Consider the following 13210-nt stretch of genomic DNA (forward strand, 5'->3'; position numbering starts at 1 on the left):
TTGGATATCTAATGGCCATCTCAAACCTACTATGTCCAAAACCCTGCCTCATCTCAGTTAATGGCAACTCTAATCTCCTTCCAATAGTTCAAGCCAAAGAGACCAAAATCTTGGTGATGTTCTTTTTTTTATTTTTTATTTTTTTCAGGGTTCATTGTTTATGCACCACACCCAGTGCTCCATTCAATACGTGCCCTCCTTAATACCCACCACCAGGCTCACCCAATCCCCCACTAACCTCCCCTCCCAAACCCTCAGTTTGTTTCTCAGAGTCCACAGTCTCTCATGGTTCATCTCCCCCTCCGATTTCCCCCAACTCACTTCTCCTCTCCAATTCCCAGTGTCCTCCGTGTTATTCCTTATGCTTCAAGATCAAAAGCTTCTGCATAGCAAAGGAAACAGTCAACAAAACAAAGAGGCAACCCAAGGGATGGGAGAAGATATTCACAAATGACACTATAGACAAAGGACTGGTATCCAAGATATATAAAGAACTCCTCAAACTCACACACACAAAACAGATAATCACGTCAAAAAATGGGCAGAAGACTTGGTATCATTCTTAACTTGTCTCCCTCACAACTTTTAACCAATCCACTAGTAAATCCTATTAACTCTTATCATTGAAATGTATACAGAATCCAACTGTCACACCCCCTACTGTTGCCATCCTAGCCCAGGTGCCTTCATTTTGCCCAAATTATTGCAAAAGTTTCTCATTGGTACCCCATGCCTCTCCCCCTTCTCAACTGAATCTCAATTTCCCACTGCCAAAGGAACCAACTAAAGCTTAAGTCAGATCACTCCACTGCCCAAACTAATCCAGTAGCTCCCACTGCAGAGGAAAAGTCCTTACAGTTGCCGAGGAGGCCCTGCACGGTGATGCACCTCTTGTTACTCTCCAGCCGCAAACCAGCTTCCTTGCCAGCTCTGCAACAGAGCAGCCCATCCACTGTCCTGTCTGCGCTCACTGCACTCTCGCTTGGGAATCTCTCCAGATACCTGGATGACTCACTCCCTCACCTTTCAGGTGTGGACTCAAGTGCCACCTTCTCCGTGAGCACCTCCATCTAAAACTGTAAAGCTTCTCCCCTCCCCACTCAAACATACCAACTAATATGCTATAGATTCTATTTACTCTTTTTCTGCCTCTCCTTGGCCCATACCACAGTCAGAAAAAGATTGTTTGCTCACTTTTATATCCCCAATTCCTACAAAAAATGCCAGGCACATGGTAGATCTCAATAAATATTTACTGAATGAAAGAAGAAATAAATGAATTCTCTTCTTTACAAGCTCTTCACCATGCCAGTCACATCAGGTAGCAATCAGAGATAAACTGAGGAGATAAAATTTTGATAAAATTAAATTAGACATAGTTGATAAAGCATTAATAGAAAGGATGACAGTTTCAGTTTAAAGGCCTTTCACATTTGTTTTCTAATCAACAAAGGACAAGCAAGCAGTCTGAAACAATCCAAGAATGTTTTTCAAAAATATTTTAGGAATTTTATTTTTTATAAATTTTTTTTACTTCATGTATTAAAATGTATACCAAAGCAAAAAAAAAAAAAATTGTGACCTGCATCATAAATACAAAACAGTTTTCAAAACATACAAGACACATACAATGTAAAAAAAAACCTTTACATATACAAAATGCAATGTAATTTCCATTACAAAAAATAAAGCAAGGGAAAATGCTTGAAAAATGCTCATCTGTAAATACAAAACAAAACCCTCCCCTTGACTTGACCACTTGAGCTGCCTGGAAAACTGCAGCTCCATGACGCTAGACTTCCCTTTTTCCTTCACGTTACCTTGCTTTTTACCTTGTCTTTTTGTCATGTTACCTTTTCTTCCCATTTTTCTTTTTATTTTAAAGACAAGGGCCAATCAAGATTTTTTAAAAGCTGATGTATGTTCTATACTTTAATAGTAACTGACGAAAAGTTACTTAATAGTAACTGATGAAAGTCAGATAGCTTTTAATTCTAAAAGTTAATACTTTATACTCCGAGTTATAAATGAGTTCCTAAACACTGTATGCAAATCAAATTATGATTTGGATACTCTAAGCACAACATACATTTACAGAAATTCTTTCATAAAATTAAGATTTTCACATCAAAAAAAAAAAAAGATTTTCACATCACATTTGCTTAAATCACAGTAAGCCTATAAACTAGTTCCTCAACCCATCATAAAAAAAAAAAGTAAAATCTCCTTAATAATTCTATCTATGGCTCCCTTAAATGCTAATAGTGATATTTAATCTAAAAATACATCTGGAGTGGTCTAGGCCCTCCTACCTACACCGCATCTAATACACACCAAAACAGAAACTGGCTCACTACTTACTTACTATTAACACTAATACTTCTTTGATTTAGTTTCTATTGCAGCAGCAAAATTTTTGAATTTTGGTTATTTTCTTATATGAACCACATCTATTATTAATTTATTGCCATTTCCCTTAACAATATATTGTCAGGGGAAATGGAGACTTAAACTGCAATTAAAGTTCCTAATCAGGAGGTTAAAAAAAAAAGCTAGTTGATATACTTGTTCCCTTCAAGAGCTATCTTTCCTGATTAACCTTGGAGGAAGGAAGGGAGGGCGGGAAGGAAAGGAGAGAAGGTGGGAAAAAGGAGAAGGAAAACAGAATGGTTGGTAGGTTAAAAGTGACATCTTCCAGAGTTACAATGACTCTTTTGTTACTGCATAGAAAACCACTGAGAATTCTCTTGAAATTCACTTAGAACAGCACTGACCGTGTGCCATTCATCTGAGTAAACAGAGTTAGAAGAAAATGGTTTTTTACTATATTTCTTAGAAATATTCTGTTAAAACTTATCTTCTGTTAAAACCGGCTCCTTTCCAATTATTCTAATTTATAAAAATTCAACTATGGAACAACTGCTTAAAAAAAAAAAAAAAGAGGAAAGTGAGGATTATGAAAGGTCAAGTTCAGTCAAGTAACAAGTCTGGTACATAGAAAACCAGAGCAAGCAGGACAGCACCCAACTCAGAGACGGACAGCTGAAGTCCAGCCGCAGCACAGATCTGCCATCAGCTAGTGAGAAAAAGGTAGAACAATAAAATCTCTCTTTAACAGGTGTAATTTTTGCTTTACAAGATCTCTTGCTTCAAAGAACTTGTGAAATCCAACACTCACGTATCGAGTGAATTAAAAGAAATGCTGCAAACTGTGCAAGTAGACATAATATTTTAAAAGCAAATTTAAGGGGTACAAATAAGCACCAAGACTGTAAGTGGGAGAACTATCCCCCTTGGGGTATATGTGGTTCAGAAGGCAGGTCTGCTACCCTGAGGCACAGCCTGCTTAATAACAGCATTAAAATACATATTTCTTCCAAATTATTCTCATTAATTATGTCAACCAATTTGAATGCATCAAGAGAGAATTTTACCAACAGTATAACAAGGTACGTATTTACATTTTCATTTGCATCTTAAGGACAAACTGTTCACCATAATGATGATGATTATGAAAAACAAGATTAAAGGTGTGTTCATTTGGGAAAAAGCTACATTAATATTATTCATCCAACCACAAACACTTTTGTAATGAATGCAGTAACTGCAAAACAATTCACAGCTTTATAAAAAGTCGAAATATAGAGTTTCACTAGAATTTTTTCCAGTTCAAAATTAAAAAGAGTTCAACTTACATTAATTCTTAACAACTTTACTCTAACATCTGTAAAATATATAAAATACCAAGATTATCAACAGTCACATATGTTTTGAAGTCAGGGGACACGTGTATTTTCTTAAGATAGGTTCCATTTGTGTAGAAGGTCTGTGAGGATTCCCCAGTGACAACATTCCACCACTGTTCAGAGAAAAAGAAAATTCTCATTAGATCGGTAATTACTCTGTGCGATAACTGTAGTGCCAGCCAACTCCTTCACCCTGTCACCTCCCCATTCTCAAACTTGAGCAAAAGCAGGGGAAAAAGTCTAAAGTTTAAAGCTGAATATAGTATAATCCACTTGGTCAGCCTCCCCTGATTAATCCTGGTGACTGCCTCAAAGCTACCAAACACAGCCCCACTGCAAGGCATGCTGGGAAAATGTGCAGCCTATTGAAAGATACAGACACAAGGCTGTACCAAGTCCACCATGGCTATGACTGCACTGAACTCTGCTGCCTGCATGTCTTTCTCACTGGAATGAACAGAAGAAAATGCCCCTCTTTTCTTTAAAAATGTCCCTTTGCAGACAGACTGGTATTCTGATAGACACTACCTGACAGAATGTTCTCTCCACTGAATCTTCCTTTTCACCAGGAATGATTTGAGAGCCGATGACCAAGTTTCTTTAAAATAGCCTATACGTTTATTTGCTAAATAAATACTGAATGTCTCAAATGCAGCAGGTGGTCTGGCCAAATCCTCCCTTTCTCCTCCTGATAACTGAATTCCCTAAGATTACACAGTGTTCCCAGTCATTTACCAGATGGAGATCATAAAGCTTACTCATGTATCTCCCAGCTGAAATAAGCGCAAAAGAGACAATGTACATGAACACCTTTTGAAAAGGGACATTGAGATTCAAAGTATTATTAACAAATAATGGTGTCACTCATTTTTGTATCTGGGGCAGTGCCTAGCATTCTAGCAGCTGACAGGGCCAGCTATTTCTGTTCACTTAGTAATAGTAACTGACGAAAGTCTACCCCATGGACTTCAGTAAACCTCACTGACGCAACTTGTACTAACTCGAAATTTTTCAGAACTGACAATTTTGCTTTATAAAATAGCAATGTAACAAGACTGCAGAGGACACATTCCACCTACTTACGACTCACTAGTTTTTAGTCACTAGAAGCAAATCATAGAGACAGTAAGGCCCTTAGAGATCACCTACTCCAACTGCCTCATTTTACTAATAAGGAAACCACGGTTCTGAGAGAAAAAAGGCCTCATCACCCAAGATGATGCTGCCAGCAGGTGGCCGAGCTGGAACAGTTTCTGGTTCCTAATCTAGTGCTCCCACCACCTCTCCCTCTATTCAAACAAACCACTCAGAAACACTACACCACTACACCACTAACTTGAATATGAACTAAAAAACAATGACATTAAAAACAACTAATACAGGGAATTTTTAGGGCAACGAAACTATTCCGTATACTATGACAATGGTAGACACATGTCCTTATACATTTGTCAAAATTCACAGAATGGAGGTGCCTGAGTGGCTCAGTCTATTGAGCGTCCAACTTTTTTTTTTTTTTTTAAGATTTTATGTATTTATTTGACAGAAAGAGACAGCAAGAAAGGGAACACAAGCAAGGGGAGTGGGAGAGTGAGAGGCAGGCCTCTCCCTGAGCAGGGAGCCTGATACGGGCTGGATCCTGAGAGCATGACCTGAGCCAATGGCAGACGCTTAACAACTGAGCCACCCAGGAGCCCCAAACATCCAACTCTTGACTTCAGCTCAGGTCATGGTCTCAGGGTCGCTGGATTGAGCCCCATGTTGGGCTCCACACTCAGCAAGGAGTCTTCTTGAGATTTTCTCTCTCCCTCTCTCTGGTCTCTCCTACCCCACACATGCATGCATGCTCTTTCTCTCTTTCAAATAAATAAATCTTAAGAAGAAAAATTCACAGAAGGAAAACCAACAGTGAACCCTAATGTAAACTATGAACTTAAGGTGCTAGTGATGTGTCAATTGAAGTTCATCAACTGTAACGAATGTCCCACTCTACTGATCCTCTGGTGATAGTGGGGCAGCGTGTGTGGGTCAGGAGATATATGGGAACTCTATACTTTCTGCTCAGTTTTGCTGCGAACCTAAAACTGCTTAAGAAATAAAGTGAATTAAAATAGCTAACATTTACTTAGGGTACACTATGCGACACTATGTATGTATGTATTAACTCCTTTAACACTACGAATATTAACATGTATTAACTTCTTTAACCCTCCCAAAATCTGAAATAGATATTATACTCATTTTACAGATGAGAAAATCAAGGCATAGAGAGATTAAACAATCTCTGTAAATCACAAAGTTAATGAGGGGCAGAGCCAGGCTCTGACCTTAGGCAATCTGCCCAAGACTCACTCTCCTGACCGTTACATTCTATCGCCTCTAAGGAATGGCACACCTGCATTTATCACCATGTATTCCATATTTCAAAGCAGACTTTCTTCTCATAAGTATGGTTTAATGTGGAATTGTCATTCTAACAGTATGTACTTCATGGCATAACACAAGTAAACAGCTAAATTACATTACCTTTTTACTTTATAGATAGAAATAACTTTGAAAGTTAAGAGCTTTTTAGCTACTGGATATCTACTTTATCTTACTGACATGCAAATTATATAGCTTGGATTTCTTAGTAAACAGACTCAAAAGGCCCATTTCTTTGGACACTACAGCAGCTGTTCCTTTTTACTTTTAATTTGCTCTGTGCTTTTGATAGTCTCATTAACTTGCTGGGTGGATGCAGGCTGGGCTAGATCACAATCAGTTTAACCAGGCTAGTAATCAAACCAGAGGGAAGAAAGCCCGTCACTCAAACATACAGACTGAATTGTATAGTCTATAGGTTCTTGCACTCTTAAGACACAAACCCCTACACTACAGACACCTATTCTGCTGCTGATTTCAAGGTTCTCCAAGAACTCTGGAAATCTAGTCACTAATTACTATCACATCTTGTAAGCCAGATTCATAATTACGTGAAAGCCTTCTATGGGGCCCACATGACATGGTCTCTAAAAGCTCAGTGTCAAAGCTGAGCGACTAAGTATTTCAGCAGTTAATTAATGGAGCTCAAGACCCCCTGCGTCATGCTCAGAGCAGTCTAAGAGTCAGTTTGTCTTTACACTGAAGGAAAACAAATGGTGATAGTTTCACGATCCCCCTCCCCATAACTAAAGGTGTGCCCCAAAAGGTATAGTTCAGTGCAACATTTTATAAAGAGCATTGTATTCTCAATGCAAACTCTTTGAAAAGGGTTCTAACAAACATCTCCTCATACAGCTAAAATTTGTCGTCCTTCTTATAAGCTAGATTTTTATGCTGAGTAAAACTGCAATTATGTGGGTCTCATATAACCAAAAACTTCAAATTTTTATTTTTTTTTAAATTTTTTAAAAGATTTTATTTATGTATTTGTCAGAGAGAGAGTGAGAGCGAGCACAGACAGACAGAGTGGCAGGCAGAGTCAGAGGGAGAAGCAGGCTCCCTGAGGAGCAAGGAGCCCAATGCGGAACTTGATCCCAGGATGCTGGGATCGTGACCTGGGCCGAAGGCAGCTGCCTAACCAACTGAGCCACCCAGGCGTCCCTAAAAAAACTTCAAAGTTTTTGAGTATCTATACAGTGTCAGATAATTAATCAGAATCATTTCCTACACTTGGATGTTTTCAGGGAGAAATAAAAGTACTGTAATATGTAATTGATTGGAATCTATTTTAAGTGGCCTGTACAATATGTAGTATCTTCAATTCCTTTCACAAGTGAACCAACATTCAAAACACTCACTCCAAGCATTCCCCTAAGAAACCTCTGCTAACTCCATTATCTGTAAGCAGACATGTCCCAGAACCCTCCTATACTTTAGAGACAATTTACTGTCTGTTTCCCCCAGACTATAAGACAATGGAAGGCAAAGAGCAGGGAGCCTGATGTGGGACTCGATCCCAGGACCCCAGGATCATGACCTGAGCCGAAGGCAGACACCCAGCCACCTTAAACATATTCTGATGAATAAATAGATGCAAGCACCAAAAAATGACCCTGAGGCAGCACAACACATTCAGTCCTTGGCCTCTGTATTCTCTAATAATAAGTTTACACAAACCACCTTACTGCATAACTTTAGGAACACAACCTCCATGAACATCAGTTTCCTCATCTATAAACCAAGGATAATTAAATTTAAGCTTCACAAAGCTGGCTAATGAGATTATGTAAAGAAAGCATTCTGTAGGCTCTAAAATAAAGCAATATGTTGCTGCTATTATTCTCACTACTGCTACAACAACCACTACTACTACTAATATTTAAGAAAAAAATTTTCATGAAAGAATTTTTTTTCACAAATAATTTTTTTTAAAGACTTTCAACCAAGAGTTAACAATTAGTAACATGGAAAATAAAATTAAGTTAAACACCCAACTTTCTAGTCATTCTGATCATCTAAGTATGGGGCAGTATGAGAGCTCTGGGCAGAGAACATTCCTAACACTGTCATCAAAACTTCCAAGAGAGCTGAGGAAAGCAGCCTTAAAGATCTGTCTTACTGCTACCAGATGAGAATAACAGTAACTGCCCTTCCACTCTGCTGGGTTGTCGGAGGCCCAACTGAGAAACAGGAAGTGAAAATAGCTTGGAAAATAGGATATAGGCTGCTCTTTTCTTTCACAGTCTTTGAGGAACTCTTACCTTAAGATATCCTCCAGCAGAGACGAGCATTTTGCTATCTGGAGAAAAGCAAAGGTCAGTTACCCAACCTCCATGGGTAGCAGCTCCTTCTTCTACTGAAATCGGAGCACACAAATGAAGCAGCTCCCCATTTGAGACGTTCCATATCTATACAAACAGGATATACAATGCATTAACAGGGTCATCCAGAAGTATTATATATCTCTCCATCTCTACTGGAACATATTTGGAAATTCTTTCTTAAAAATATAATTACAATTCAGTGATACCTTAGGGTTTTTTTTAGATTGCATTCTCTATCCAATTTTTAAAAAAACGTTAATTATAATAAAAATGCATTACTTAAAATATTGATCATTAACCACACTCCAAAAAAGTAAGAAAATCTTAGAGCAACTAGTCAGAATGTTGTGACTTTTTTCATTTAATAAAAAGAAAATAATGGAAGAAGAAAGGAACAAAAAAAGAGGCCTAAGAAACTACCTTAAAAAAACAAACAAACAAAAAACCATAGAATTCTAGTCCAGTATCTACCACTAAGAATTCTGACAGAGGTCATTCAAACACCTAAAGTCATTCAAACATATTTTAAACAATAAATCCCTACAGGGTTTTATATATAATATACACCAAATTAATTACAGATGCTAATGCTTTCATTTATTTCCAGTGATAACTAATATATGTAATACTCTAATTTTTCAAATAAATGCCCATCAGAAAAGGAATAAGAAATAGAGAGGCACCAACAGCAAGGGAAAACAACCAAAACCATCATTTATAAATGTAATGCAAGAAAATCAAATGGAGAAATTCATTAGAAAGAATTCAGCAAGATAGCTAGATATATATGTACACACACATATAAATAGCTTTCCTACATTTTGAATAATCAAGTAGAAAAAATTTTTGTTTAATGTATTAAAAAATTTTTTTAAATAACATTTGTTTAAATACAGAGAATTTATTTCCTCAGGGGTTTCAGAAATATGAAGTACTCCATAAACAGTAAAGGAGCACTCTCATCCAGGAGAACTCAGAGCAAAATGAATTTCCCCAAAGCAGCCCTGCCACTTCAGCTGACATGCCTTTATTAGAACAGAGAAGGCTGGTAACTCAGTCCTCAAGCAAGAGAATCTTAATTGTCCTGGACAGCCTATCTAATAACGCCTCCATTTCTGCAGACTGCATACTCTCTTATGAATTTTAAATCTTCCTTTGTAAAAAACGAAAAACAAAAAACAAGATGCTCCTCAAATACACTAGTTACTAACGCAGCCATCCCGGGGCCCAAATTTTTCCCATCAACTGCCGAATCCTAACACAACTAGAAGCAGGCAGGCCCATGAGGACTGCAACAGCCCACATTGTAAATGTGGACCATCTAACAGATACGGTTTCATTAAGAGATCTTTTCTTTCAGTGCTGGAAACTGCAGAATTTGCTGTTTATTCACTTACAACCTAGTTAACGATTTACAAAATTATTTTCCTCAAATTCTGCCCTTATAAACAATCTTTGGTTCGGGTCCAAGAATTCCGATGAATCATTCTCAAGCTAAGAGCAGACAGCCAACTGCAAATAACTTGGGCATTTGCCTCCTTGCATGCACAGACTCTAACTCATACACTTCACTCTAACTAAAATGAATTCTTTTCTGCAGAGGAGTGCTGCTGTGAATAAAACGTGCACAGGAAACAAAGCAAACAATGCCTCATCCAACCAGAACCCCAGAGCCTGTGCTTCCCAGTCACATTAACAATGTCCCCAGTGTGGTACAGAGCATTAGCCAAAGCTACAGAAAGAGCAGTGCTTTCATGTCAGCAAATATCCTACCCTGATTTCTCCATTGTCGTCTCCAGTCGCCAACAGGGTACTGTCCACAGAGAAGACAGAGCAGCGCACACAGCCTCTGTGGCCCCTCAGTTCATGAAGAGGGGAGCGAAGGTCAAAACTCCAAATCTGGAAGGCAATTAGGATGGTTTAGGAATAGTAAATACACTAAAAATAAGTACCTGCAAATGCTGCCCTAAGGGTTAGTTAGCCATAAAGTCAATCATATGGTAAGTCTAACATTCCACAGTTCATAAATTTTCATTAGAAACCCAAATTCCAACTTGCAACATTTTTTTTTTCTGACTTTCCCTTTAATTACTTAAGTTAACTTCAGCTCAAGGGCCAAAATCACAGCTTCTTTAACCTTAACTTCTTTAGAAAGAACAGCAAATCAGTTAAGAGCATGTTAGAGTGAAGCCAATGTGAGTGTGAATCCTGGCTCCCCTACATTGACTAGTTCCTTGTGGCCTAGGACACCCACATAAGCTTCTCTAGCTTCAGTCTCAGCACCTGTACAATGGGACAACAGTACCTGAGGTGTGAAGATAAAATGAGATAATAGCGAAATTCCTAGCACAGGACCTAATATATGCCAAGTGTTCTTTAAAGGTTAGTCACTGTACTATCCTACTGTCTCAGCAGCCAAAATGTTTTTTTTTTCTTTCCAGTATTCTCCCTTGTGGTTCTGTCATCATCATTTAACAAGAATTTACTGAAATTACCATGTTCCAGACACTGTGAACTAAGAACTGATGGTACAAAGATGAACTGGATACGGTCCCTGTCCTTGAAAACTTTATAGTTTAATCAGGAATACAGATTTATGAATTGTTAAGTTAATAGTTATATGAAGTAAATGCTCTAAGAAACTTGAGTAATATGTAATGGAACACTGAAGGCAGAGAAGCTCACCCTGCCTGAGGGCCAGGAAAGGGTTCACTGAAGAGCTGACATCAAATCTAGGTCTGGAAGAATGAGTGAGTCATAATGCTTCGAGGTAAAAAAAGGAGTTTGTGTCAAGCCAAACCACATGCCCAGGAGATGGAGGTAAAAGTAGCCTGGCACAGAAGGAACAACGCAGCAGAAAGAGATGGTCATGGGCAAACAAGTCTGGCTTATAAAACACCGGGTTACAGAGGTGTTTCAACTGGAGACTCAAATAGCCATAGGAAAGATAAAATTGGAAGAGGCACAGACCACAGGTAGGTCTACCAATGAGGGAGGAGAGCCTAATCTTCTGGGTGGGGGCAAGGAAGAGAAGAACAAGCCAAGAAACCCTGAGAAGTAATCAACAGAGCATGTAAGACAGGATAGAGCCCCACATAATTCCAAAGTTTGTAGTTGGGTAAGAAGGGCAGATGATGAGGTCATTAACAAAGAGAAAAAAAAAAGAGGAGAATGGAGTAGTCAATGTCCCCAACCAGGCAGCATCATTTCACTGGAAAGTGATTTTCAGAAGTATCAACTTAGATAATTACATAAACATTTACTGTGAATGTGCAGTTAAATATAAGTCCCTTTCAGTGCTTATCACCTATAAAAATAGTAGAAACTACATTTTATTAGTAATAGACAAAAAGTCATCAGTAAGCTAGAAATCAAAAGCCCTCATGTTATTCATCTATCTATTTGACACCTAAATGCCAATGCCATCCTCTAAAAACTCATAAAATATGAGAAGGACACATAGACAGAAACATACTATACGTCATTTGAACTCATAATACATAATGAATACCAAACTTTTATGCATGCACATTTCAACTATTTGGCCTACCTTTGCAGTCTTGTCAGCAGATGTAGATGAAAACTTGGTAGCATCAGGAGAGATATCACAAGACAGTACTGTATCCTGGTGACAGACAAAATCTTTTTCTATTCTTCCAGTAATAATACTCCATACCTTAAAAAAAAATTCAGAAGTTGACACTTTTAAGAACATTTTGTATTACTGAGCATAATTATCTAGAATACATAGCTATAAAACAAGAGTTTTTGCACAATGGTTGTTCTGACCTCTTTAAGTGTCCTTTTAGTACAGACGCTCTTAAATACAGAGCAGATGTAGGTGACTGCACTAAACAGAAAACAGGCATGAGAAAATAGAAATCTAAAAATCTGAGTAGTTACTTACCATCCATCTGCTTGCAGATTTCAAAATATAATCATTACATTAGAATGCTTTTTTAAAAAAGAGACCTGTGCTTCAAATTACCTTCACTGTTCCATCAAATGACCAGGAAAGCAGTTTTGAATTTTTCAAGAGCTTAAAGTCTTTCACTGTTTCCTGATGGGCTTGTAGAAAGACATATTCTTCTGACTGCCAATTCCATACCTGAACATCAAAGAAATAAGTCTGTTATAATCCGTAACCCTCTCCTCATGATATCCCATTGGAGGAGTGCAGTAATATGTGGTCCACTCCCTAAAAACTTTTGTTCTCATGGCATTTTGGTAAGACAAAGAAGAGTACCAAGAATGAATAAGGTATTTCCATTTTACAGACAGAGAAAAGAAAAGCTGGGGTTAATTACCTTGACCAGAAGTAGAATAAAGTATTTTTCCTCCTAAATAAAGTTCATTTTCTTCAGTTGCTTAGAGAGCAGTTAATGATATCAGAAGATAGAGAAAAGCCATAATATGCTAGTGAGCTCACCCTCTGATTAAATTTTTCAGAGAAAATTATCCCTATTACATATTCAATTTCCTAAGCCCCACAGGCCAGGCCAAGACTGAAGATTCCAGCTCCACTGAAGCTACTGAATCCTACTGGTCCTCCTGCCAGGTCAGGTCAGCTGACCAGAGCAGCTTCAAACCAAGACATGGAAATTCTAAGTTTCAGAGATCTTAGCTATCAGCTATCCCCTAATGCAATCCTCAGATTGACAAAGGAAGTGATATAGTACATTATTTTTCACATGGAGCTCCAGGAAGAATTCCTCA

General features: G+C 38.1%; 1 protein-coding gene across 3 annotated transcripts in view; it reads right to left on the minus strand.

The window, feature by feature from the left end:
- Window positions 1-1288: 1288 nt before the first annotated feature.
- Window positions 1289-13210, minus strand: part of APAF1 (apoptotic peptidase activating factor 1) — an 89951-nt gene continuing 78029 nt past the window's right edge. For 2 of the 3 annotated variants that reach the window (XM_044229037.1, XM_044229036.1), the window contains exons 24-28: window positions 12483-12602; window positions 12045-12170; window positions 10268-10393; window positions 8432-8578; window positions 1739-3859 (exon numbers count right to left, since the gene is read on the minus strand). In XM_044229037.1, coding sequence (XP_044084972.1) covers window positions 3713-3859; window positions 8432-8578; window positions 10268-10393; window positions 12045-12170; window positions 12483-12602 — 666 coding nt within the window. In that variant the 3' untranslated portion in view covers window positions 1739-3712. Of the gene's footprint in view, window positions 1340-1738; window positions 3860-8431; window positions 8579-10267; window positions 10394-12044; window positions 12171-12482; window positions 12603-13210 lie in introns of those variants that run through there. The other variant, XM_044229039.1, reaches the window with a different exon arrangement.

Source organism: Neovison vison, chromosome 12, assembly GCF_020171115.1.
Source record: "Neovison vison isolate M4711 chromosome 12, ASM_NN_V1, whole genome shotgun sequence".
NCBI lineage: Eukaryota > Metazoa > Chordata > Mammalia > Carnivora > Mustelidae > Neogale > Neogale vison.